Source organism: Mrakia frigida, assembly GCF_051309035.1.
Source record: "Mrakia frigida strain ATCC 22029 unplaced genomic scaffold BDY24scaffold_7, whole genome shotgun sequence".
NCBI classification, from domain to species: Eukaryota; Fungi; Basidiomycota; class Tremellomycetes; order Cystofilobasidiales; family Mrakiaceae; genus Mrakia; species Mrakia frigida.
In genome coordinates, this window is record NW_027481274.1 from 814579 (window position 1) to 838763 (window position 24185).

Consider the following 24185-nt stretch of genomic DNA (forward strand, 5'->3'; position numbering starts at 1 on the left):
TCTCGTTCCCCTTCATCGCAGGCGTTATCGACGTTCTTCTCTTCATCTTTACACGTCGAGCTCTAATGCGAGATCCAGCAGATCCTCAAAGCGATACTCTGCCCTCTTTTCCAGCTGAGGTTCGCCCTTCGTCTTTCCTCTTCTTGAACCCGAATCCAACTAGTGCTGATTCCCACCCTTTCTCTTTTTCTTCTTCCCAGACGCAAAATCCTCTTCCTTCTGGTGGCTCAAAGCTTGAGCTTGGTGATCTATCGACCCCTCATCTTCCTTTCGGAGGTCCTTCTTCTGCGCGTAAAGGAACTGGGGTGGACGGTTCGAGCTCGACCTCCCTTCCTCTCGACGAGGGTAGTCTCACGAGCCGCTCTGATCTGGTGTGGACGAGGGGTTATGATGATTGTAGTTGTATCTAGTTCCCAATCTTTTGATGCCTTCGTTCGAACTGTCGTTTGATGATCAAAGCTCGTAAAGAGACGCTGCTCGTCAAATCGCACTTCTCGACGCGACACTCAACTCTCTCTCTCTTCGTTCTTTCACAACCAAACCTCAAGATCGAAGACGTAAGAAAGGATCCATACGATTAGATGTTGTCGTCGGGTCCTCCATCCTCGATGAGCTTCTGGAAGTCCTCGTAAGTTCCGAAAGCTCCAGAGAACTGCTTTCTCTTCTTCTTCCTCTCCCTCCTGTCCTCGGCGTTCGTCCTCTTCCTCTTCCCATCCAACGGCAGCTCCTCTGCCACCTCGTCGGCTCCCTCGTCGTCCTGCTCGGGAGGGAAGGCGGAAACGAAAGGTGCGTCCTCGTCGACATCGATGAGATCGTCCTCGTCCTCGTCAAGCTCGAAGACTTCCTCGTCGGCGGAGTCGAATTCTGGGAACAGAAGGGGGAGGAGGGCCGAAGTCAGCACCTCGAGAGGAAGATCGAGGAAAGAGAGGAGAGCTCACCAGCATCGTCGATCTGACCATCCGAACCGTCCTCCGAGTCGTCGTCTCCGAGAGATCCAGCCTCGTCGCTTCCGAGTTCACTGATGTCCTCGAGATCCTCGTCGTCGTCGGACTGATCCTCTCCATCGCTGTCTCCGATCATGAGCTCTCCGTCGTCCTCGAGTTCGGGCATCGACTTCTGCATGGCCTGGGGACGAGAGGAAAGCGAAGAAGCAAAAAGAGGTCAGGGAGCGTCTTCGATTCGAACGAACGAGAACGAGAACGAAGCAAAAAGACTCACCTTCCACACCTCCTTCTCAAACTCGTCCTCCGAGTCCTCCTCCTCCTCGACCTCGGTAACCTCAGGAACAGGAACGACCTTCTTCCCAGAAACGGTACGGGGCAGGTCCTCCTCCTCGTCGGAAGCAGCATCGTCTCCTCCCTCCATGTCGGCAGCGTCGTCGGCGTCGGAATCGTTGCCTCCCTTCCTCTTGGCAACCTTGTTGGCTTTGGCCTTCTCCTTCGAGAGCTTCTGAGAGAAGAACTTGTGGAAGAAGAGCTGGAGGGACAAAAACAAAGGTCAGCTCTCTCGATTCGTTTCGACGCGTCGAGGGCGAGATGAAACGAGAACGGACCTGATCCACAGGCACATCCTCCTCCTTCTTCCTCCAGAACTCAGCAGTGTTGACCTCCGCGTCGGCTCCGGTGGCTCCCTTCATCATCAAGACGACTCCAGACTTGTCGGAAGCGGCAGCAGGTTGCATGATGGAAGCACCCTTGGCCTTCTGCTTCTTTGCGTTTCGGTAGACGAATCGGTCGAGGAAGTGGATGAGGGTGTTGAGGTTGAGATCGGAGGAGGTGGTGATGGGTTCGTTGTTGAGGAGTTGGGAAGCGTGGAGCGAGACGGAGGGGTGGAAGTGGGAGAGGAAGGGGACCTGAGATTTGAGGAAGGGAAAGACGCGTCAGTTTGAGTTCGTGGTGTACGCGAAGGAGCGAGAAAGAGGGACTCACAATCTCCCATAGACAGCTACCCTCGGCGTGAGCGTACTGAGGATCTCGCTTCCTTCCGTCGTAGGTCGTATCCCATACCTTCTCGGTCGACACAGGGACGACGGGAGCCTCGACCTCCTTCTTATCCTTCTTCTCTCCGGAAGCCTCCTCGTCGGGATCGGGAGCATCGACGAAGTGTTCCAGCTCGTCGTCCTCCTCGGGTTGAGAGAGCATCCGACGGAGTCCGGGTGTTGACGAGAAGAGCTGCGAAGGAGGAACGACGAACGAAGACCGAGAGTCAGAGACGAGAGACGCGACGAGAAAACGAGAAAGGAAGGTAGATAGAAAGTCAAACTCACTTCTCCAAGAAGGAAGAAAGCACCACAAATGAACGGAGGTTGGTGGGTTCCAAGGACCTGCATCGTCCTCTTGACAAAAGCCGCACGACGAGCTGAGCTGGGATCGGACTTGATGGCCTTGAAGAGGAGGTTGAGGTACATGGCTTGCTTGGAGGAGGAAGCGAGTCGAGGATCGAGAAGAGATTCGTAGAGGGTTCGGAAGAATCGCTCGGAGACAGTCTGATGAAAAGGAAAGAGAGAGGGGAGAGGTCAGTCGACGCGTCGGGGAGAGTGGAGACCGAGACTGGACGAACCTCCTTCGCCGAGGTGACCTGGTGGATGAGGTTGAGAGCTTGGATCGAGATGTTGAAGGTTCCGGAGTGGGTGATTCGGAAGAGGGTGTCCATGTGCTTCTCGAAACTAAGAGGGTGAGGAGAGGAGAGAAGGAAAGGTCAGCTCGTCGCACTCGATCAAAAGAAGGAAAGGAAGGAGAGCTCACGTCGAATCCTCGATCTTAGCGAAAGGCAAAGCTCTGTTGACTCCACTGAGCACAGCAGCAATCATCTTTGCGTCCGAATCCTCCACCTCGTCCTCCTTCACATCCGACTTTTTCCCCTTCCCCTTCCAAGCTCCCTTCCCCTTGTGCTTGTCCTTCCCACTTCCCTCCGCCTCAGGCTCCACCACCTCCACCGCCTCAGGAACTTCCTCCTTAGCGTACTTTCCATCCCCAAGAATCCCCTTGAACACCTCGAAGTAAACCTCGACGAGCTTCCCAGCGACGTCCCCGTCTCGTTGAGTCAAGGTCGTTTGGTTGAGAGTGATGATCCCGTAGTATCGAGCGTGAACGTTCCCGTTGTCGTCGACGGTCTTGTCGAAGACGGTGGTCTTCTTGGCCATGGGCTGAGCCTTGCCCTTCTTCTTCTGTTGCTTCTTCTTCTGCTTCGAGGGAGCGACGGCTTTGGGAGGGGGAGGGACGAGGACGAGGGAGGAGATTTCTCGAACGACGACGGATTTCATGGCTGGGTGGGATTGGAGAAGTTGGAGGATGTGGTAGGAAGCTCGGGAGGCGACAGTCTTGTCGGAGTCACCCTGGGAGAGGGGAAAGAGAGGGGGGAGAACGAGCGAGGGTCAGCGACGCGTCGAAAAATGAAACGAGAGAGACGAGAACGGGGACGAACGAGCTTGTTGACGAGAAGACGAAGCAAGTTCTGTTCCTGCTCGGGCTTGTCCTTGAGGAGTTGGTAGACGATGGTGAGAGTTTGGGTTCGAACGAAGGGGAGAGTGTCGTGGGAGAGAGTCTGCACGAACGGGGGAGAGTTCGTCAGCGGGACGTTCCTTCGACGAGAGCACGGGTGGAAGAGAGAGAAACTGACCTCGAGAATCTGAAGAAGCGAGTAGAAGTACTTCTTGAGCCAGTCCTCGAACGCCCAGATGAGGAGATGAGCGTCGGTCGCGCCAGGGTGAGTGAGGAAGGGTTGATCTCGAAGGTATCTGAAGAAGAAATCTGTCAGCCTCGTCTCCAGATGGACCTATCTCGAGCACACTCTACACCCAAACTCAAAGAGAAGGAAACGAACGTACCTCAACTTTCTGTTGGGAGCTCCTCCTCCGTTCCACCAATCGGCCACGGCCCTCACGACTCCGACCCTCTCCTCCCTACCTCCCATTCGTCCAACGTTCCCACCCTCTCTCCATCCCATCATCGCCCTCAATCCTTCGAGAGCCGAGATGTTCCTCAACGGATCTCCCTGCACGAGCAAGATCAAGGCCGACAGCTTATCGGCCTGAGTTCCAGACTTGAGAATCTGCGCCAAGAAGTTGGCGTCGGCTTTGGAGGAGAGGTGCGTCGAAGGAGCCGTAGGGAGGGTCGTGAGCAGGGTCGAGGATCGAGTGGTGAGGGAGAGCAGGAGAGCTGGCGTGAGCGCAGGGAGCGCGACGGGAGGGAGCGCAGGGAGAGCGTGGTGGTACCATTGAGGGAGGGGAGGGAAGATCTGCAAGAGAACAAACGTATGAGATTGGAATATCTAGGTAGAGAGGTAGAAAAGGGAATAAAGACTCACAAGGATTCCGTTCTTTCCCTTGACGAGCGAACCTGAGGCAGCAGAGGGAGCGGCTCCGATAGCGTTCGCGCCAGAGAGGGCAGGAGCAGGAGCAGGAGCAGGAGTAGGAGCGACGACGACGACCTTCTTGGGAACAGCAACGACTGGGACGACCTCGGGGACCTTGTTGACCTTCTTGGGAGTATCGATGGGCATCTCTCCTTCGTCAGACTCGTCGTCGACCTCCTCCTCGTCCTGCTCTCCTTCTCCGCTGCTTCCTTCCGAGCCTTCGTCCTCGTCCTCCTCGTCGTCAAAGGGTTTCGAGAAATCCAATCCCTTCATGAACGAGGCGAGCTCCTTGGAGAGTTTGGCCTGTAGAAAGAAAGATTCCAAAGAAGGAAAGGAAGGGAGGAAAAGGTCAGCTCTCCAAAATCTCAAAAGTTGAGCTCAAGCTCCTTCCCTTCTTCAACTCACATCCACAACCTCATCGTCTCCTCCTCCTACAACCTCGCCATCTCCCTCGTCAAGATTCTGGAGCATAGCGTAATCCTCCTCATCTCCTCCGAGATCCAAGATCTCTTGATGAAGAGCATCGACGGTGGACGGCTGCTCCTTAGGTTGAGCTTGCTTGCCCTTGGAAGGAGCAGGAGCGGAAGAAGCTGTTGCTGGCTTCCCTCCTTTGGGTTTCGAGTTTCCAGTAGGTTTGGGTTTGGGAGTAGAAGGTTTCGACTTCTGGGGAGGCTGAGAACGAGCCATCCGAGGGAAGAGAAAGGAAGGGCAGGCGAGGAGGGGAGGGAGGGAGTTGGGAGGGAGGAGAACGAAAGTCTGAAATCTCGAATCGACCAAAGGGCAAACTGCGCCTGGTCGTGGAAGACTTTTTTCTCTTGCAGCGAAGATAACCGTGATGTGGGGAGAAGATACTATTAAGGAAGAAGGACTCCCCGTTTGAGGAGATCGAAAATCTGCTTCAGGACACGAAGGGAGGCTCAGAAAGGAGAACGACGACGCGCGACGCTCTCTCGACTCTCACCCTTTGCAACCAGCTCCCCACTCTTCAAGCAAGAGTGCCATATCATCCCCTCCCCTCATTCCGAATTCTCGTTTCGACCAGCTCAGAATGACTGACAAGACTCATCCCGTCCGCCGACAACGAACCCGCCGTCAGTCTCGAAAGGAATCGCCGTGAGAGGAATTCCGTCTCTAAAGGGGAACTCCATCGAAGGAAGACGCAAAGAGAGATCTCCGAGATCGTGTTGTGAGCCTGAAGGCTGAGGAGTGTTCACCTGGAGAAACAGAGAGAGGATGGAATCAGCGTTGGGTTCGGTCAGATGAAGAGAAAAGCGACGACGGACCTCTCGCTGTAAGGAGGGCAAAGCTCCCTCGCCGGCAGACTCGTTTGATCCTCGAACTAGAGTCCGGCGAGTGAAGACTAAGAGAAGGACGTCGAGAAGGCCTGGAAAAAAAGAGAGGAGGCCGATCAGTCTCCCTTCGACGCGTCGTCGACTTCTTCATCTGGTTCGCAGACGTACCGATGGAAGCTCCGAAGCACGAGCAAGTGTTTAGCATACATAGACTGTTTAGGCACCTTGGAGAGAGGTCAGCGTGTGAACGAGAAAAAAGGAAAAACGACGAAACTCACTCGAAGGGTGGTAGCAGCAACGAAAGCGGCAATCCCAAGAGGCATGCAAGCGATTATGTAGGCAACAGGGTGCCAGAGCATGCGCTGAGCCCATGTCTGTAAAGACGAATCTACGAACGGACTTGCTACGTTCTGAGGCTTGAAGAGACCGGCTCTTGAGAAGATGTTGCTGTGGAGGGAGACGAAGGCGATCAGTTTGTGATCGTACTTCTACCTTCCGAGGATATGAACGACTTTTGCTCAAGAAGATGGCTGGTTTCACGCTCCTCGCTGAAACGACGATCGCCGTCGATTCCGCCGCTCAAACGCTCGTCGCTTCTTCCCTCTCCGTTCCCTCTTTGCTCGAGACCGGGGCTGGATCGGGCTCCCTTCCTTCCACCAGTCAAACCTCTGCTTCGCTTCCATGAGGTTGATGGTAAGTACGCTCCTTCTTTCCCGTCGACTTCTCGTCGCGTCGCTCACGCTGCGTTGTCTTCCTTCTTCCTCGTAGGTCGTCCAATTCCACTCACTCTATCATTAACTGGGTAGTTTGAAAGGTTCGCCTTGGGTTAGGGGAGGGTTCGGTATTAGGTCGTCCGTTGTGGAGGACGGGGGGAAGGGGGGGGGGGAGAGGAGATCAGGGAGAGAGGAGTCGACGTGGTTAGTTCGCTCTAGATCGACTAGTCGTTTTCTTCGCTGCTCGCTCTATGTCTGTGCATACGCTGCTTTATCTGAGCTTTGCTGCTCTCGAAGTAGCCAGAGCCGACGGGCTAGAGGCGAACACGTCGAGTGGACGCGATTCTCTGATCCTCCTCCTTCTTTCCTCTCTTTTTGCGAAAGAAACCTCTGAGTTATCATCATCAAGGAAGAGTAATCTTGATAAGCCTGTCTAAGAGCGCATCTGTTGCTGAAACAATGCTCTTGAAAACGGTCGTCAACGACTTGGGTCGTCGAGAGGAGAGCAGCTTTGGAACCTCCTCCTTCTCAAGTTGACCTCAACTTCGACTCTCCCCTCCCCCCTCATCCTTCCTTCTCTCTCTTTCGCCATGTCGGAAGATCGATCCTCTAAACGACCCAAGACGGATCCATCAGAGAACCCTTACCTTGTGAGTTCTATAGGGCCGCTTCTTTCGCTTGCAACTTTCTCCTCCCTCCCTCCCTTCGCTCACCTCGACCGCATCCCCTTCCCTCAATTCGTTCGCCCATATACTGACCCGTTCTTCGTCTTCTTCTTCCTCTTCGCTCCCTATCCAGGCCCACCTCCAACCCCAGCAGAAGAACGGCAGCTCGAGCAAGAAGAACCCTCTCGACGGAGTCGTCCCCGGACAGGTCGATGCCGTTCAAGCGAGAGCTCTGATGGTCAGTAGCACCCTTCTTACAGACGTCATGGCTGCTTATATACTCGCTCCAAGCAGGGGCGAAGTAGGGTTGGAGGGCGAGCTTGGGTGGTGGTGGAGGGAAGGAGCTCGCAGACCTTTGAGCTTCGAACGTTTCCCAACCTGACTGACCCTTTTCGCTGCCTTTCTGTTGACTCTCTACAGGATGGAGATATCAACCCTTTCACTCTTCGACCTTTCACTGCCACCTACAAGAAGATCCTCGAAGGAAGGAAGAAGCTGCCCGTCTACGAGAGGATGCACGAGTTTTACGAGCTCGTGAGTTGAGACTTCCTTCCCTCGACCCGACTTGCTCTCCACCCCAAGAAACCCAGGCTGATATTTTCGTGTACCCTGGCTCCTATAGTTCTCCAACAACCAGATTCTTGTCATGGTCGGAGAGACTGGATCGGGAAAGACCACTCAGTGAGCTTTCAGCCCTTTCCCTCGTCCCTTCTTCCTTCTCCAAATCCCTCCTTCCTCGTCCGACTCAACGACCTGACTCTCTTCCTCTCGGCTCTTCCAGAATCCCTCAGTTTGTAGCCTTCTCGGATCTCCCTCAGCTCAAGGGAAAGATGATCGCCTGTACGCAACCTCGTCGAGTCGCTGCTACTTCCGTGGCCAAACGTGTCGCCGACGAAATGGACGGTGAGTCTCCGTCTCTGCTCGTCTCTCTCGTCTCAGACCTCGGCTCTCGTACTGACCCACCTCCGCCTCTCTCATCGCTGCCAGTTCCCCTTGGAAAGGAGGTCGGATACTCGATTCGATTCGAGGACATGACGGACCGAGACTCGACGTTCCTCAAGTACATGACCGACGGTATGCTGCTCCGAGAAGCCATGAACGACAACATGCTCTCGAGGTACTCGACCATCATCCTCGATGAGGCTCACGAGAGGACCCTCGCCACCGATATCTTGATGGGTTTGCTCAAGGAGGTGAGTCTCTCCGTCTCTCTCGTCCTTACTTCCCTTCTGCGAGCTCGAGCTCACCTCCCTTCTCCTTCCCTCCTCAGATCGCCGGACGTCGTAAGGACCTCAAGATCATCATCATGTCCGCCACCCTCGACTCCCTCAAGTTCCAGAAGTACTTCGGAGACGGAACCTCCTCCGGAAAGGCTCCTCTGCTCAAGGTCTCTGGTCGAACCTTCCCCGTCGAAACCTACTACACCCAGGAGCCGGAACCCAACTACGTCGACGCAGCCATCCGAACCGTTCTCATGATCCACCAGGCCGAGGATGAAGGAGATATACTGCTGTTCCTGACGGGAGAGGAGGAGATCGAGGACGCGTGCAGGAAGATCAAGGGAGAAGGAGACGAGCTCGCTCGAAACTCAGGAGGAGCCGTTGGGCCTCTACTCGTCGTACCCCTCTACTCTTCCCTCCCTCCCAACCAGCAGCAACGAATCTTCGACTCAGCACCTCCACCATCCGTCGCCGGAGGAGCACCAGGAAGGAAGGTCGTCATCTCTACCAACATCGCCGAAACCTCCCTCACCATCGATGGAATCGTCTACGTCGTCGATCCCGGATTCTTCAAGCAGAAGGTCTACAACCCCAGGATCCGAGTCGAGTCGCTGCTCGTTAGCCCGATCTCGAAGGCGAGTGCTCAGCAGAGGGCTGGTCGAGCTGGAAGGACGAGACCCGGAAAGTGCTTCAGGCTGTACACCGAGAAGGACTTTGTCAACGAGTTGGAGGAGCAGACTCATCCCGAGATCTTGAGGAGTAACTTGGCCAACACGGTGTTGGAGTTGGTGAAGCTGGGTATCAAGGATTTGGTGCATTTGTGAGTCGTCTCGTTTTCTCTTGTCGACGCGTTTCGCATCGAAGCTGACTTCGACGCGTTTTTCTTCTCCTTTCCATCAGCGACTACATGGACGCTCCCGCTCCCGAAACCATCATGCGAGCTCTTGAGCTGCTCAACTACATCGGTGCTCTCGACGACGAGGGAGACCTTACTCCCCTCGGTGCCATCATGGCCGAGTTCCCTCTCGATCCTCAGGTTCGTCTCCTCGCTCTCCTTCCCTCTCGACCGACCGAGCCAACGAACGTCGTCTGACCTCTTCTTCTTCCTCTTCATCAGCTCGCCAAGATGCTCATCGTCTCCCCCGAGATGCGTTGTAGTAACGAGCTTCTGAGTTTGACTGCCATGCTTTCGAGTGAGTTCGGTTTCCAGCTCGACGCGTCTCTCTTTCTCCTCGTCGACGAAACTGACCCTTCCTCCCCTCCTCTGCTCAGTCCCCAACGTCTTCCTCCGACCCGTCAACGCTCGAAAGGAAGCCGACCAGGCCAAGGCTCAGTTCGTTCACCCCGAAGGAGACCACCTCACTCTCCTCAACGTTTACCACGCCTACAAGTCCAGTGCGTTCCCATCCCTTTCCTATCCTCTCCCCTTCCCTCTCGTGATACTGACCTCCTTCCTTATATTTATACAGACGAGCACGACAAGAACTGGGCCTACAACAACTTCCTCTCCCAACGAGCTCTCCAGCAAGCCGACAACGTTCGAACTCAGCTCAAGAGGTCGATGGAGAAGCACGATCTCGATCTCGTTTCGACACCGTTCGAGGACAAGAGCTACTACCTCAACATTCGAAAGGCCTTGACCTCCGGATTCTTCATGCAGGTCGCTCACAAGGAGGGAGAGAAGGGGAACTACCTGACGATCAAGGACAACCAGGTGAGTCTTCGTCTTCTCTTCGTTCGAGCTCGGGTCGAGCGACCTTGAGCTTACCCTTTCTCTTCTTTTTCGTGCTTGCTCAGGTCGTCAAGCTTCACAAGGCCTGTGGACTCGAGACTCAGCCCGAATGGGTCGTCTTCAACGAGTTTGTGCTCACCACCGCCAACGTACGTCTCGTCGTCCCATCTCCCTGTCTTCCTCTCCTTCCCTTCCACCTCGGTCTAACCTCTTCTTCTTTCCTTCATCATCTAGTTCATCCGAACCGTCACCGAGATCCGACCAGAATGGCTGTGCGTCTCTCTCTCTCTGTGCCTCTGCGTTTTCGACGGGTCCAAACTGACCCTTTCTCTCTTTCCTTCACTCAGGATCGACCTTGCCCCCCAGTACTACGACATGAAGACCTTCGCCGACGGAGAGACGAAGCGTGCGTTGGCGAGAGTGGTGGCGAAGAGGGAGGGACGACCTGTGCCGAGAGGGGATGGGGAGGGGAAGGATGGGAGGTCGGGAGGGGAGAAGAAGAGGAAGAAGGATCGACGTTAGTCTGGTCGTTTAGATGGTTCAAGGACAGTTTTCTTTCGCTTTGCTCGAGGACTGTGTACGTCCGTGGAGGGTTCTGATTATAGAGGATGCTCTGCATGTATTATCGTTGGCCGAGAGAGAGGGAGAAGGGACGGGAAGAGGCAGAGGAGTGGACTCCGCGTCGAAGGCTGAAGAAAGTTGGCGAAGGGATGCATCAAGAGTAAAGGTATGTGCCACAGTAATTGAAGTGAAGACCATGGAGAAAGCTCAAAGCAAAGCAACTCGACTCGAACCCGTCGTCTCGACCTCCTCCCTCCTCAGACTCGACGTCCCCGTCGTCGACTTCCTCGATGGACTTCGATTCAAAACGTAAGCGTCGTTCGGAGTTGATGCCCCCCCCTCCTCCGTCTTCTCCTCGTCATCTTGATTTTCTTCCTCGGGGGAGAGAGGCGAGAGTTCGAAGTTGGACCCGGTGGCGGAAGCGAGAGGAAGAGCTGGACGTGGTTGAGCGGAGCCTCGACGCGTCGAGTTCTGAAGGAGGGTTGCAGGTTGATTCAGTCATCGTCGAGGCGGCAGGAGAAGAGAAAATAATAAACTCACATCGCTGTGGTCCTCATGGGAAGAGGCGATCTGGGGTTGAGGAGGAGTGCGAGCACCAAAGATGAGAGACCGACGCGTGAAAACGAACAAGACGACTGAAAAAAAAATCAGCCTCGCTGGCCTCTCGAGTAAAGCTGTTTTGATGACTGACCATCCAAAGATCCCAAACAAGCAGCGAAGGCGCCTTCGAGTTGGTACCACTGGTTTGCCGGCGATTTTCCTGCCCATCCAGCGTAAGTCGAGATGATGCTCAACGGGAGAGTGGCGAAAGCGTAGACTCCAGGGTACCAGAGCATTTTCGCAGCAAGTGAGGCGGAATGTTGATCAAGTAGAAGGGTCGGTTATTTAGACGAGATGGAGAGAGAGAGAGAGAGAGGAGAGACTGACGTTCGTGTACGTGTTCGACGAGGCCAGAACACCGACGCCTGGGACGACTGGCATCGAGATGGTACTCCCATCAGTTGATCGTCCCCTTTTGAAGAAGAAGGAGCGGAACTTTGAGAAGGTCTGTTGTTGAAGAAAAGCGGGGAAGTTCAGAAGAGGTTCGCTCGACGCGCCTGAGAAAGATCCTCGACTCACCGACCGTCCATGGACGTTGAGAGAGAGAACTCGAGCGACGTGGATAGCGACGGCGACGTAGAAGAAAAGTGTGACCGTGAGATAGAAGAGGACAACGATGGGCGAGGCTCTGAGGGTGAGGGACCGAAGGAAGAGAATCAGCGTCGAGAGGTGATCCCTTTTTCGTTCTTCCTCGGACGAACTCACCTGTAGACCGACGAAGCGATAGGAATCCCCGAAGTGACAAAGCATCCAACCGGTGTAGGGCCGTACCAGCTGTATGGGTGTCGACGAGCAGCGATCCAGATCGGGCCAGCGAAGAGGAACATCTAAGTGGCAGAACACGCAAAAGAAACAAGTCAGACTGCGTCTCTGCACCAGATTGTGACCTTTGTCAAGATCGTAGCTGAAGGGGAGAAATCACCAAAGTTAAACTCCAGCCAAAGATCCTGAAGTAGTAAAACGAAGCAGAGAGTCAGTCGTTGTTCGTCTCTCTTGAACTCGATGCGTTTGGACCGACGCGAAGGGAAAGACGCCGAGAGGACTCACAAGATCACAGGAAGACTCCATCGAGGTACGTTCCACCTCATGACGAGAACGAGGAAGGTTTGAAAGGCGATGGCGACGTTCCAGTATCCAACCCCAACGAGCCCAACGACGTATGCCCCCCTGCGAGGTCAAACCAGCGAGGAACGGGTCAGGAAGAGTTTGAAGCGCGAGAGCATGTATCACTCACGCACGCTTGAAGCGAGCATGCGATGCCTGTTTAAACAACTGAAGGTCATTTCTTTAGCTCAGAGACACAAGGAGAGGAAGTTGAAGCTCACCAGCAGACGTCCGTTTGAGATGAATGAACTTGAGAGAGATCGACCATCCGAGAGAGCAGCTTCAAACCGAGAACGTACTCGATAAGTTTTCTCCTATGTAATTGAGCTTTATAAATTCTTGTACTCACCTCAAATCCGCAATCAGCAGATTGACGAACAAAACTCCCACTGGACGACGACGCGTCGATGATTCAAACTCAAGCTCGTTAGTTCGGCTCTCCCCTCCACCGCTGATCGCTCTACAACTCACGATCGGTCCCCAAGAACGCCCGAACGGTTCTGTTCACGTTGACTCGATCTCCCGTCCCCTCTCGAATGACGCTGACCTGTGAGAATTCAACAAGGTCGCGTCAACATGAAGCGTCCTCTCTCTTGGGGAGACCGAGATCCAGACTTACGAGGAGATAGAGCAGCAAACTCAGCACGCTGGTACTCGAGATTAGACCCAGAGTCGTCAGGATAGACCTGTGGAAGGGAAGAGGAAGCGGTGTTAGCTTTCGAGCTATCGTGGAAAAGAAAGGGGTGCAGTGGGACGAGGCGAACAGGCCGACGAGATCTGGTTTCGTCCACTTGATGGTAGAGATGACGACGACACCTGCTCCCAAGGAAAGACCAGTAGGAATCATGAGCTCTTCGAACTCTTTCGGGCAGGAGAGGAAGAGGAGAACAGACGAACCATCCTGAAAGAGAGTGAAACTGTTTCCTTGATCGTTCGGTTCAGCTTGAGTCTCAACTCTTCTCCGCTCGGACCAGACTCAGCCCACTCACACATAGTTAGGATATAGAGGATCTACTGGAAGCTCCATTGGGAAACTGGGGAGTTGAGAGGAAGACATGAGCGAGAGCGAGACTCGAGCGAGACGATGGAGGTTGGAAGGTCAAGGGAAGAAGCGAGCTCAAACACTTCTGAGAGAAAGAAGATCGATCCTCCGACTGGCCCCGACATCTTAGCTTTCAATTTAAGTGCCGTACACACTTGAGGAGAGGGAAGGAGAGAAGGAAGACGGTTCAAGGGGAGGGAAGACGCCGGGTGAGGTTTCAGAATCGCGGCTGAAGAAGGCTGTACGGGCCGACTTGACCTCTTGAGAGGAAGGGCCAACTTCCAGTCTTTGTAATCGAGCGAGAGAAGGTTTTCTCAGCGACGAAGGAGAGAAGGAAGCGCGCCAGAGGAGTGTTTGACTGACGGTCCGTTTTTGAGCGTTCTGTTGAAGTCGGCTTCCTTTCTCCTCTCCTGAGACTTAGGGGCTGATATGACGTTGACGAGATGAGAGATAAGAAAAGCCTTGGGAGAGAAATCAAGGAAAAGTCCGTGGGCGCAAAGGGGCAGAAAGGGAGGCAAGGGAGGGAAGGTTAAGCTCGGCCCTCGATTTCGCTCCCGCTTTTCCATCTCCATCTCCACCTCTTCCCAACCCGTTTCTCCAAGCGAGGTAATTCATCGATCAACGACTAGCCACCACGCTCACATTAACACCGCACTAAACAAAAGAAGAGCGAAGAGCAACATGAACCGACACGACGCGACGACTGATCGAACCAGCCAAAAGCGAAGCCGTAGATAACCTGATGAATCTACAGAATAAAACGTACTGAACCTAGAAGTGTAGAAGAGAAACTTAACCGAGCGAAACCGAGCCCTTCCAGAGAGCCGAGAGAACGAAGTGAGCGAGAGAGAGTGAGGAGTTTGCGTGGCGAGCGAGACGAGACGGGAGGGGAGGGAGCGGGGAGTTTAGGCGAGGGATCCGACGTTGGTTCTGGTCCAACGAAACAAGAAGGAAGGGATAATGAGGGGAGAAGGTCAGCGATCTGAATTGGGAAGAACGAAAGACGAGAGAGAGGGAAAGACGACGTGGAACGAACCCGAACTGTCCCGCCACGTTCCCAGGCGAAGAGTACTCGCAGACGTGGTATTTGGCTTTCTGTTCACGCGCAAATCCACCGAAGCGATCAGCTCGTTTAGGCGAGAAGGGGGCAAAGGCAACGAAAACGTACCCCGAACGACGCGTCGAAGATTCCATCGCACTCGACCATGGCGCATCCGAGTTGGGTGGTTCCTTTCCAGACCACCTGGAGGAACCGAAACGAAGCAACTGTAAGTAGGTGAGAGAAGAGAGGAACACGAACGAAAGAGAGAGAAGAGAAAGAGGTGAGGGAGGGAAAAGAGAAGACGGGACGCACCTGAGTGAAGTGCGAGAAGTTGGGAGCGGAAGGGTTGTAGTCCTTGGCTTCGTCGGTCCAGGATTTGATAGCCGATTCAATGGACTATGGAGGGGCGAGAGAATGCAGGAGTCAGCTGGACTGGACGAACGAACGAAGGAGAGGGTTGGCGAGGGAGGAGAACTCGGACGCGTCGTCGTTCTTTCTTCCTTCCTCCCTCCTTCAAACCGTTGAACTGGAAGAAAAAACTCACGTATCCAGACCCAGTCCCAGCAGCCTACAACACCAACAACCAAACCCAAACCAAGGTCAGATCACGTTCTCGCTTGTCTCGAGCCACGCGCGTTCGGACAGAGGGAGGTGGACGGTCGAAGGGAAAAGACTCACCAAATTCTCCCCGAAAGAACCAACAGCTCCACCTCTGTCTCACCCCGCCAACCCAAACCAACAAACGCGTCAGCTCTCCATCCCAAACACCCCCCTCCCCACTCAAAACGACCCTCCCTCGTACTCACGAATGCTCAAAAACACATCGCCCAGCCCAGCTCCTCGCCGCACTCGCTGCGTCTTCACTCCAGGAAAGAGCACCGGCTCCGTACTGAGCTCGGAAGGAGTTGTGCGCGGCGAGGTACCTGTTCTGCTCGTCGGAGGAGGAGGAGGAAGAGGAGGAGGTGTCGACGGCGGCAGCGACGATGGGTTCGGGGGTGAAGGTGGGTTCGGCGACGAAGGCAGTGGTTGGATCGGGTGAAGGAGTGGGTTCTGGAGTTGGATCGGGGCTGGTGGTTGTGAATGAGGTTGAGGTGGTGGTGGGTTCGGAGGGAGGAGGATTGAAGGTGGCGGGTTCGGATTCGACGACGAAGATGGGTTCGGTTGTGATTTCGGCCAGCGAAGACGTGGCAGGGATGGGAGTTGGTTCGTAGAAGGTCGAGGTCGAGGTAGTGGTAGATTCAGTTGGAGCAGGAGGAGAGGAAGAAGAAGAGGGAGAAGGAAGTTGAGCTTCAGCCTCATCGGTCGAGGAACTGCCGGAGCAGCAGAGAGAAGAGGAGAGCGATGAGCGTCTCGTTTGGATAGGGTATGGTAGGAAGAGATGGGTAGGGGAGAGACGAAGGTTGAGGAGAGAGGAGGCGAAGATCGGAGGGACGAAACAAGAAGGGGAAAGGAGAGAGAGGAAGATGAAACTCACGTCGTTTCAGCTTGAGCTTGAACTTCCTCTGCTTGTTGTGCTGCTTCGGTGGTTTCGACGGGAGGAGCGACTTCCTCTTGAGTAGTCGTAGTAGTAGGAGCTGGTTCCTCGTAGACGGAAGTCGACTCCGGGACGAAGGACGAAACGGACGACGAGGAGGCAACGGCCTTCGATGGAAGCTCACCCTCGCACCCAACCCACTTCAACCCTCCCTGATCGCTTCCAACTCGGGTGATGGTCGAGCAAACCCAAGGAGCGACGGCTCTCTGCTTGAGAGAGGAGGAAGAGTGTCGTCTTCGAGGAGAATGAGCGGCTGCAGCGAGGGAGGAGGAACCGGCGAGGAGGAGGATCAGAGAGGAGGGGAGGAGGAGCATGGTGGATCGAACGAGTGTGTAAAGAAACGAGTGTGTGGTGGGTGAGGTGCTTGGAGTAGGATTCGGACGACCAGCGAACAAGAGAAGAAAGAGAGAGTCGTAGTTTGAGGGAGGACAGCATCGGCCCTGGCTTGAAGAAAAGAAGGAGAGCAAACAGAGAGGGGGAGTCAGGCTCGTAGTCAACCAAGCAACTCTGCGTTTCAGACAGAAACCTCCAAAGAGGGAAGTAGAGGAACTCAACCGATCTGAGCCCGTAATGATGGTTTCGTTCCTGCTTGAAGAAAGGTTTATTGTAATATCTTCGGAGAGCTGAGCTCAACACGTCTCCATCCCTCCCTCCCTCCTCTTCCTCGCTTCGCATCGTCGAGTGTTCCCTGCCAACGCTCCTCCATCTCGAGAGCACACAAAGAGAAGTCAAGTAGGTAAGCGTATGTAAGAGTTCGACATTTCTCCGATGCTTGGTGGTTTGGGAGAAGAAGCTCATATCTCTCGACGGAGATCTTCGAGCCTCGGTTCCGTTTTCCTTTTTCCTTCCGGTCCTTGTTTTGGATGCGAATCGAACCTTTCTCCCTCAACCTCGATCTCGTCCCTCCTCTCGACTCTAGAAGGATGAGCAGTCTCCTCCTAGGACTCTTCTCCCAGCTCTCCTTCCAAGCAGGCTTCACTCTCACTCTTCTCGGAGGAGTCCTCGTGAGTGTTGAGCTCGACTCTTTCCTCCCTCCTCCTTCTTCTCTTCTTCTTCTTCTTCTTCTTCTCCCTCCTCCTCTCTATCAATTTCGATCTACTGATCTCTTCTAATTCTTCCAGCTCCTCTCGCTCTTCTTCCTCCACCCCTTCTACTCCGATCCTTTCAACCTTCGTTCGATCCCAGGTCCTCCAGCCGCACGCATCTTGGATCTATGGCTCGCAGGAGCTACCATGGCGGGAGTGAGGAGTCTAAGAGTTCATAGAGCTCATGCGCGATATGGTCAGTCAACTCCCTGTTACCTTTCCAGCAGAAAAAGGTTCCGATGAAGCTCGGGTAGTGAGTGGGCAGAAGAGGCAAGAGAGGGAAACGTCGAGCTCACCATTCGCTCCTCCTTTCGTTTTCGTTTTGAAGGTCCTATCGTCCGAATCGCTCCCAACCACGTTTCCATAGCAGATCCGGAAGCGATACCAATTGTACTAGGACACGGAACGGGCTTTTTGAAAGCAGAGTTCTACGATGCGTTCGTTTCGATCAGGAGGGGGGTTTTCAACACGAGGTACGTTCAAGACGAGAGATCGTTTCCGTTCGTCTCGACTGGTAGACTCTTCGATTTTGACACTGTTCATGAGTGAGCGAGTGACTAACGAAGACTGTCTGTCGTTGTTGTTCTCGGGTCGTAGAGATCGAACAGAACACACCCGCAAAAGGAAACTCGTCTCGCACGTCTTCTCCCAGAAGAACGTCCTCTCCTTCACTTCCTACATCCACACTTCGATCGATCTCCTCGTGGCTCAATGGGATCGAATCCTTGCTTCCTCCTCTTCTCCCAAGCCAACAACAACAACAACAACCATTGCCGAATTCGACACCCTCCCCTGGTTCAACTTCCTCGCCTTCGACATCATCGGCTCCCTCGCTTTCGGACGCCCGTTCGGGATGCTCAGGACAGGGAAAGACGCTGCTCCGGTGGAAGCAGGAGGGACGGTGGAGGCGATCAGGGTGCTGAATGAACGGGGGGAGGTTAGTGCGACCTTGGGGTGTTTGGAGGGGTGGGTGAGGTGAGTAGCGACGAACGAGCGAGTGAGACGAAGAAGCGAGCGAGCGAGGGCAGTGAGGAGCGAGCGAAGAGGACGGGTGGCTCGACGGGCGAGTGGGGCAAGGGACGAGGAGTAGGAGGAGAGTCAAAAAAGGAGAGAGAGAGAGCTGATCCCTTTTCTCGACGAGTGTCCCTTTCGTTTCCTTCTCCAGACCCTACGTCAAGAAACTCCCCTGGTTCAAGAAACGTCTCATCAGCGTCTCAGACCTAGCTAGTGTGAGCCCCCTCCATTCATACCTGTTTCTCCATCCCTCTTCCCGCGAACCAAACCTGACCTTCTCAACGCGTCGTTCCTCTCGAACAGATCGCCATCGCAGCCGTCTCCCACCGCCTCGCCAACCCTCCTTCCTCAGACCCTTCCGACCTCCTCTCCAAGCTCCAGAGAGGGAAGGATGAGAACGGGGAGGAGATGGGAACCGAGGAGTTGACGGCTGAGGCGTTGACGCAGTTGATTGCTGGTGAGTCGAGTCGAGTCGTCTAGTCTTTCTTACCTCGCTTGTCCCTTCGTTCGACGTGCTGACGGCTTGTGGGTTTCTATGCAGGCTCCGACACGACCTCCAACTCCTCCTGTGCGATCTTCTACCACCTCGCTTTCAACCCTCAGGTCCTTTCGACGTTGCACGCTGAACTCGATTTGGCGCTCGCTCACTTGGATCCGTACGAGGCTGGGTCGCCGAAGTACGATGATGTACGTCTTCCCCCCTTTTCCATCTCATCCCCAAACCATCTCACCTCAACTCGACTCCCTTTCCTCGTCTCGTCTCGTCGCGTCTCCAAACTCACCTCCCGTCCTTCCCTTCGTTCTCCTCGCAGGTCAAAGCCCTCCCCTACCTCGAAGCAGTCATCGGCGAAGCCCTTCGGATTCACTGTACCTCTGGGATCGGACTTCCGAGACTCGTCCCGCCGGAAGGAGCGATGGTAGCAGGACGGTTCTGGGTCGGAGGGACGGTGCTGTCGGTGCCGGTGAGTCGCTGTCTCTCTCTCTCCCTTTCTCCTTTCGTTCCAAAGAAAAGGCATCCGAGAAGCTGACGTTGAGTTTTGTTGAAATAGACATACACCCTCCACCGACTCAAATCCGCTTGGGGAGAGGATCCGGATGTGTTCAGGTTCGTTTCGTTTCGTCGTCTCTTTCTCCCTTTCGCCCCTCCTTTTTTTCCTCGCCCTTGCTCCCCGAACAACCGCTAACAACTCCTTCCCCCTTGAACCCACTCTTTCTTTCCTTCGTCATCCAGACCTGAGCGTTGGTTCCAACAAGACAAGGACAAAATGGCCGCTGCGTTCATGCCCTTTTCGTTCGGTTCGTCTTTCTTCCTTCCTTCTTCCCCTTCCCGTAACTTCTCTCCCAGTCTCACCCCTCCTCCCGTTTCTTCTTTTCGGCGAACCCCAGGTCCGCGAGGATGTGTAGGCAGGAAGTACATCCCCGTCCTCTCCTCTCCTCCTCGCTCCCCTTCCCTCCCTTGCTGACCTGTCCTCCAACCCCACCTCAACTACACAGCCTAGCATCCATGGAACTCCTCCTCATTGTATCCTCTCTAGCTTGGAGGTTCGATTTCACGACTTCCATTCCGGAGCAGAAGGTGCGTCGTCCTTCGAACGAGAGACGCGTCGAGCGACCGAGCTGACTTGGGTTTCTGGGTTGGAATTTGGACAGCTGGAAGTGAAGGAGGGGTTCTTGAGAAAACCAACCGAGTGTGTTCTGAGGGTGAGGAGGAGGAGTGAGAGGGTGGAGTGAAGGAGTGAGGGAGTGAGGGACAGAGAGGGAAGGAGGGAAAGAGGAGAGAACGGGGGGGGGACGGATCTTGGGTTTCGCTTGGGTCGTGTTTCAGTGTGCTCAGACTTCAGATTCTGTGCATTTTTTATTTATTTTTTTTCTCATAGCAAACTCGGTCTCAGAGTTGAGCTCGGAGAAACGAATGAACGACGCTCTCGCTTGTTCTCCGCTGTCGAGCTCTCCTTCGTTTCAAGTCGACCTCAACCATCACCCTCCTCCTCCCCTTCCATCCTTCATCCCTCACTTATGTCCGCTCCCGCCCTCTCCGGAGCGAGCACACCAGCTCCAGCTCCAGCTCCTGCACCACCGTCAGCTTCAGCTTCAGCTTCAGCCTCGACATCGGTACCACCTCCTCCAGCAGCAGCTTCAGCCCAAGCCAACCCTCCTCCTTCCGGTCCTGCTCCTCCAAAACGAATTCCAGTCCCAACAGGAATATATCCCGTAGAGAGTATCAAGGTACGTGTCTCGTTATCATTAATTAATGAGTTGTTATCAAACGAGGGGAAGGAAAAAGGAAAAGAGAGGAGAGAGAAGGAAAGAAGGAAGGAAAGGGGCGAGCTGATCTCTTGGTTCGTTCCGTTTTTGTTAGACGATTTCTGAATCGATCGGGATCAACAAACTGGATGATACGGTTGCGGTTGCGTTAGCGGGGGATGTAGAGTTTAGGATTCATCAGGTTATAGAGGTAAGTACGAAGTCGTCGGAAGGAGGGACAAGGGCAGTGGAGCTCGTTGGAGAAGTTGGATCGAGCTCGTCGGGAGCGAGTTGTAAAGAGATTTGAGAATCGTCGTTAGAAGGAGGGCATAATGGTCATTCCAAAAGGAGTGGACGGATGCGTTCAAGGAGGCGCGCTTGGACGAGAAGGAAGGAGGGTGAGCTCGTTCGGTCGGTGGATGAACGAGCTCGCGATTTTGTAGCCGTCGTTGACGAGGGGGAACGAGATTCAAATCTCGTCCGTAGGGATCAGGAGGGTGGTGGTAACGCTGGTGGTATCAAGTCCATGCTGTTTCTCTGTGGAAGAACCCACAGAGAAACAGCACGAACGAAACGAAGCTGACCTTCTCCTTCCCTTCTTCCTCCATCTCTTCTCCCCTTTTACAGGAAGCTCAAAAGTTTATGCGACACTCGAGAAGATCCACCATGCTTCCCTGCGACATCAACCATGCTCTCCAAGCTCTCAACATCGAGGTAAGTTTCGTCGTCTTGAGCTCTTTCGCTCGTTCTCCACTCCCTCCCTTCTCGACGCGCCGTTCTTTTCGTTCGCTGACCTTCGTTCTTCCCTCCTCGTCTCTTTCCTACTGCCTCTCCCTACTCTCCATTCTCCCTCACGCTTTCTCTTCTCCACCGAACGTCCAGCCCCTCTACGGCCACCTCCCGCTCCCCTCCTCCTCCGGTCAACCCACCTTCGTCCCTCTCCGAACCCCAGGATCCACAGCAGCCCTCGGATCCACTTCCTCCTCCTCCACTCGGTCCAACAACTTCCTCGCTCCGTCCTCCATCGATCAGTTCTACTACCTCCAGGATCAGGAAATCTCGTTCGATCAGCTCCTCAAGACGAAACCACCAGGTCTCGTCGGAGGAGGAGTCAGATGGACAGCTCACTGGCTCGCCGTCGAGGGTGTCATGCCCAGGGTACCGGAGAACGTTGCGATGGATTACCATAAGGTTCATCTCGAAGCGAAGGAGGCGGGTGGTGCTGCTGGAGGGGCTGCGAAGGGAGCAGGAGGAGCAGGAGCTGCTGCTGCTTTGGGAGGAGCGGGACCCAAGCTCAGTCAGGAGTTGCAGTTGTACTTCACTCGGTTGACGAAGGCGTTGCTTCCTGTTGGAGGAGAGGTCGCTGCTGGAGCAGGAGGAGCTGGGAAGGACGGAGAGCTCTCGAGTGTCGAGAGAGCGAGGTTGGCGGCGTTGGCGAGTTTGAGAGGGGATACGGGGTTGCAGGGGTTGGTGGTTTATCTGGTGAGGTGGATTGGAGAGAAGGTACGTTCGGGCTTTCGTTTGATAGGAGAGTCGGAGAGGTGCTCGTCGTTGAGTCGAGTTTCGTGGAACTGACGCGTGGTTCGTTTCCTTCTCTCTCTCAACTCGTAACCACAGATCACCGAATCCCTGCATCACCTCTCGGATCTGCCTCCCCTCCTCGACACCATCCACGCTCTCCTCTCGAACCAGACGCTGTTCCTCGAACCCTACGTACGTCGCGTCTCCTTCGCTTCTCCGTTCTTCCTTCGTCGCCTTCTCCCCTTCCCATCGCCTCTCACTGACCCTCCTCCCCCTCTCCCCTTGTTCCATCACAGCTACACCAACTCCTCCCACCTCTCCTCTCCCCTCTTCTCACCTTCCCGCTCGGTTCTTCGTCCAATCCCACCCTCAACGGAGCGTCGTCCTCCAAATCAAACTCCTCGGAGCCCACCGCCTCGGAGATTCGCCAGCTCGCTGCTCAGGTGTTGGGTGTGTTGGTGAACGAGTTTGGAAGCGTGTACGAATCGTTGATCCCTCGTGAGTTTTCGCTCTTTTCGTCCTCGACGCGTCGACGTTCTGTCTCGCCTCCTTCCATCCTTCGCTTCAAGAACTGATGTTCTTCCTCCTCCTTCTCTCCTTCCCTCTCTCGCCTCCGCCCGCCAGGTCTCACGAAAACCCTCCTCCGATCGCTCGCGCCTCCGAACCCTTCCGGACGAGTTGAAGGAGCCCTCCTCGGTCTCGGAGCCATCGGGAAGGAAGGCGTTCGTCGTGGACTCTGGGGAGATCTGCCGTTGCTGAGCAGGGGTGGAGATCTGGAGGCGGGAGGGAGGGGAGTGAGGAGTTGGGGAGAGAGTTGGGAGAGGGAAGAAAGCTGGAGTGAGATGGAGAAGGAGAGTGTCGTGAAGGCTGGAGTGGTGAGTCTTTTCGCTCGAGCGCTCGTTTCGGTGGGAGGGAGGGGGGTTCTGGTGCAGGGAGACGGAGATGAGTTGAACGGGTTTGGGGTCGGGTGCTCGAGGCGGGAACGACGACGACGCGTCGTTTCCTTCTCTCGTTTTCGAGCTTCGTTCATCGACTCAAAACTGACCTCCTTCCTTCGCTTCCTTCCTCCTCTACCAGTCAACTCTTCGCCTCCTCCTGCCCTCTTCAACTCGACCTCCCTCCACCCCCTCCCTCGACCAGATCACCGATCCAGCGACCCTCTCCGACCTTCAGACAGCCTTCGGGTACTCCTTCGCCAACGAACTCAGCAAGGATCGATGGCTCGCTGAGGGGCTTCTTGGGGTCCTCCTGGGAAGGGACTCCAACGCCAACGCTCTCGCCTCGTCGTCTATGTCGTTTGAGAACGCGTTCCTTGGAGGAGGAGACGTCGAAGGCGGCGGGTTCGAGTTTGACTTTGGAGGAGAGGGAGAGGGAGAGATGGGTGGGGTTGAGGTTGAGGTTGAGCAGAGCGGGATGGTTGCAGCTGAGGAAGGAGAGGGAGCGGGAGAGCACAAGGAGGAGGAGCAGGAGGATCTCTTCGTATCTGGTCCTCCCGTCTCCGTTCCAGAGGACGACGTGTTTGGAGGGACCGGAGGAGAGGAGGGAGAAGGGGAGGGGGGAGATGCAACCTCGTTCATTCCTGGTCTTGGGGAGGCGTTGGGGATTCAGGGGATGGGAGATGGGGAGGAGGGAGGGGGAGAGGGAGGAGGGGAGGGAGGGGAGGGGAGAGAGCAAGAGGGAGAGGGAGGTGAGAGTGGGAGTGGGGTGCCGGTGGTGGTAGAGGAGGATGAGGATGCGGATATGGAGGAGGTTTCGTGAGCAGGGGAGCGGGGGGGACGGAGGGTGCTGCCGCTTGATTGATGGATGGATCTTTGGTTCTTTCTCTGTGGTGCAAGTGGTTGAGAAGTGGACGGAGAGGGAAAGAGAGAGGCCAAAAGAGGGAAAAAGGAACAGAAAGAGAGAAGAAGACGGTGTGGATAGAGTGGAGGGGGGGAGGTAGAGGCAGCGGGAGCAAAAGATACTCGGACTGGGAATCGAACCCAGCTTGCAAGCGAACAAACTGTGATGTTAAGCTTACGTCCTAACCGATAGACGATCTGAGCGTGTCAAGTTTGATGATGAGCATTCCCGGCCTTCTGTACAGATCAGGAGATTCAAGCGGAGAAATCTCCCGTTCCCTCCCCTCTCTCCCATGCCTGCCTCTCCCTGGGCTCATATGTTATGTCTGTGGCTCTTGAAAGGTTTTTCAAGTTGGCTCCGAAGGAGCCGACTTGATTAAAGATCTAAGCAGGGCGTCTGCTCTCCACTCTGATATTCTTTTCTCTTGAAAAACACTTAAATCAAGAGCATTGTAAGCCGGATCGATGGAGGTCGCCGTAGAAAATCTGAGAGGGCTCAAGCGTCTACAAGATCGAGCCACAAAGAGCGAAAGAGCGAAAGTGTAGATAAACGGCTAAGAGTATACTGAGGAGATGATTGTGGTCACAAATAGCGCTACTGAGAGAAGATCTGCCGAAATCCCAG

At 54.8% G+C, this 24185-nt stretch overlaps 7 protein-coding genes and 1 non-coding gene across 8 annotated transcripts; 3 read left to right on the plus strand and 5 right to left on the minus strand.

Moving 5' to 3' along the window:
* Positions 1-577: 577 nt before the first annotated feature.
* On the minus strand, positions 578-5040 carry MAK21 (RNA-binding ribosome biosynthesis protein MAK21; the record flags this gene model as incomplete). Its single annotated transcript, XM_076643178.1, has 13 exons — positions 578-864; positions 939-1125; positions 1219-1476; positions 1553-1852; positions 1929-2171; positions 2267-2485; positions 2560-2665; positions 2745-3334; positions 3424-3543; positions 3619-3736; positions 3827-4236; positions 4306-4656; positions 4759-5040. The coding sequence occupies 13 exons, from the start codon at positions 5038-5040 to the stop codon at positions 578-580; spliced, it is 3471 nt and encodes a 1156-aa protein (XP_076498973.1).
* Positions 5041-5484: 444 nt separating this feature from the next.
* Positions 5485-6004, minus strand: BDY24DRAFT_413368 (uncharacterized protein; the record flags this gene model as incomplete). The annotated part of the gene is made up of 4 exons (XM_076643179.1): positions 5485-5567; positions 5637-5737; positions 5814-5857; positions 5924-6004. The coding sequence occupies 4 exons, from the start codon at positions 6002-6004 to the stop codon at positions 5485-5487; spliced, it is 309 nt and encodes a 102-aa protein (XP_076498974.1).
* A 944-nt stretch (positions 6005-6948) lies between these two features.
* PRP43 (DEAH-box ATP-dependent RNA helicase PRP43) lies at positions 6949-10497 on the plus strand (the record flags this gene model as incomplete). The annotated part of the gene is made up of 14 exons (XM_076638047.1): positions 6949-7008; positions 7157-7261; positions 7444-7557; positions 7646-7704; positions 7805-7926; positions 8011-8216; positions 8294-9063; positions 9144-9279; positions 9361-9436; positions 9516-9638; positions 9713-9957; positions 10041-10124; positions 10210-10247; positions 10323-10497. 14 exons carry the CDS (start codon positions 6949-6951, stop codon positions 10495-10497), a joined length of 2313 nt encoding a protein of 770 aa, XP_076498975.1.
* Positions 10498-10743: 246 nt separating this feature from the next.
* Positions 10744-13297, minus strand: BDY24DRAFT_413371 (uncharacterized protein; the record flags this gene model as incomplete). The annotated part of the gene is made up of 16 exons (XM_076643180.1): positions 10744-11007; positions 11077-11171; positions 11228-11353; positions 11460-11583; positions 11656-11764; positions 11842-11963; positions 12059-12083; positions 12184-12303; positions 12375-12396; positions 12462-12520; positions 12590-12629; positions 12712-12787; positions 12860-12926; positions 13005-13056; positions 13138-13157; positions 13230-13297. 16 exons carry the CDS (start codon positions 13295-13297, stop codon positions 10744-10746), a joined length of 1389 nt encoding a protein of 462 aa, XP_076498976.1.
* A 586-nt stretch (positions 13298-13883) lies between these two features.
* Positions 13884-16341, minus strand: BDY24DRAFT_382282 (CAP domain-containing protein). The gene is made up of 8 exons (XM_076639481.1): positions 15799-16341; positions 15131-15391; positions 15003-15036; positions 14869-14892; positions 14637-14720; positions 14451-14525; positions 14319-14377; positions 13884-14212 (listed from the first exon to the last, which is right to left on the minus strand). Exons 1-8 carry the CDS (start codon positions 16170-16172, stop codon positions 14188-14190), a joined length of 936 nt encoding a protein of 311 aa, XP_076498977.1. The 5' UTR covers positions 16173-16341; the 3' UTR covers positions 13884-14187.
* A 126-nt stretch (positions 16342-16467) lies between these two features.
* On the plus strand, positions 16468-19838 carry BDY24DRAFT_382283 (cytochrome P450). Its single transcript, XM_076639482.1, has 13 exons — positions 16468-16862; positions 16980-17139; positions 17272-17416; positions 17541-17918; positions 18109-18172; positions 18261-18414; positions 18499-18644; positions 18770-18919; positions 19007-19062; positions 19189-19253; positions 19344-19368; positions 19452-19533; positions 19608-19838. Exons 1-13 carry the CDS (start codon positions 16722-16724, stop codon positions 19686-19688), a joined length of 1647 nt encoding a protein of 548 aa, XP_076498978.1. The 5' UTR covers positions 16468-16721; the 3' UTR covers positions 19689-19838.
* A 68-nt stretch (positions 19839-19906) lies between these two features.
* On the plus strand, positions 19907-23604 carry TAF6 (TATA-binding protein-associated factor TAF6). Its single transcript, XM_076644459.1, has 8 exons — positions 19907-20183; positions 20317-20412; positions 20829-20915; positions 21084-21704; positions 21819-21914; positions 22019-22220; positions 22347-22597; positions 22800-23604. Exons 1-8 carry the CDS (start codon positions 19974-19976, stop codon positions 23478-23480), a joined length of 2244 nt encoding a protein of 747 aa, XP_076498979.1. The 5' UTR covers positions 19907-19973; the 3' UTR covers positions 23481-23604.
* A 76-nt stretch (positions 23605-23680) lies between these two features.
* On the minus strand, positions 23681-23764 carry BDY24DRAFT_t35. The gene has a single exon. It is a non-coding gene; the product is annotated as a tRNA-Val (tRNA).
* Positions 23765-24185: the final 421 nt, after the last annotated feature.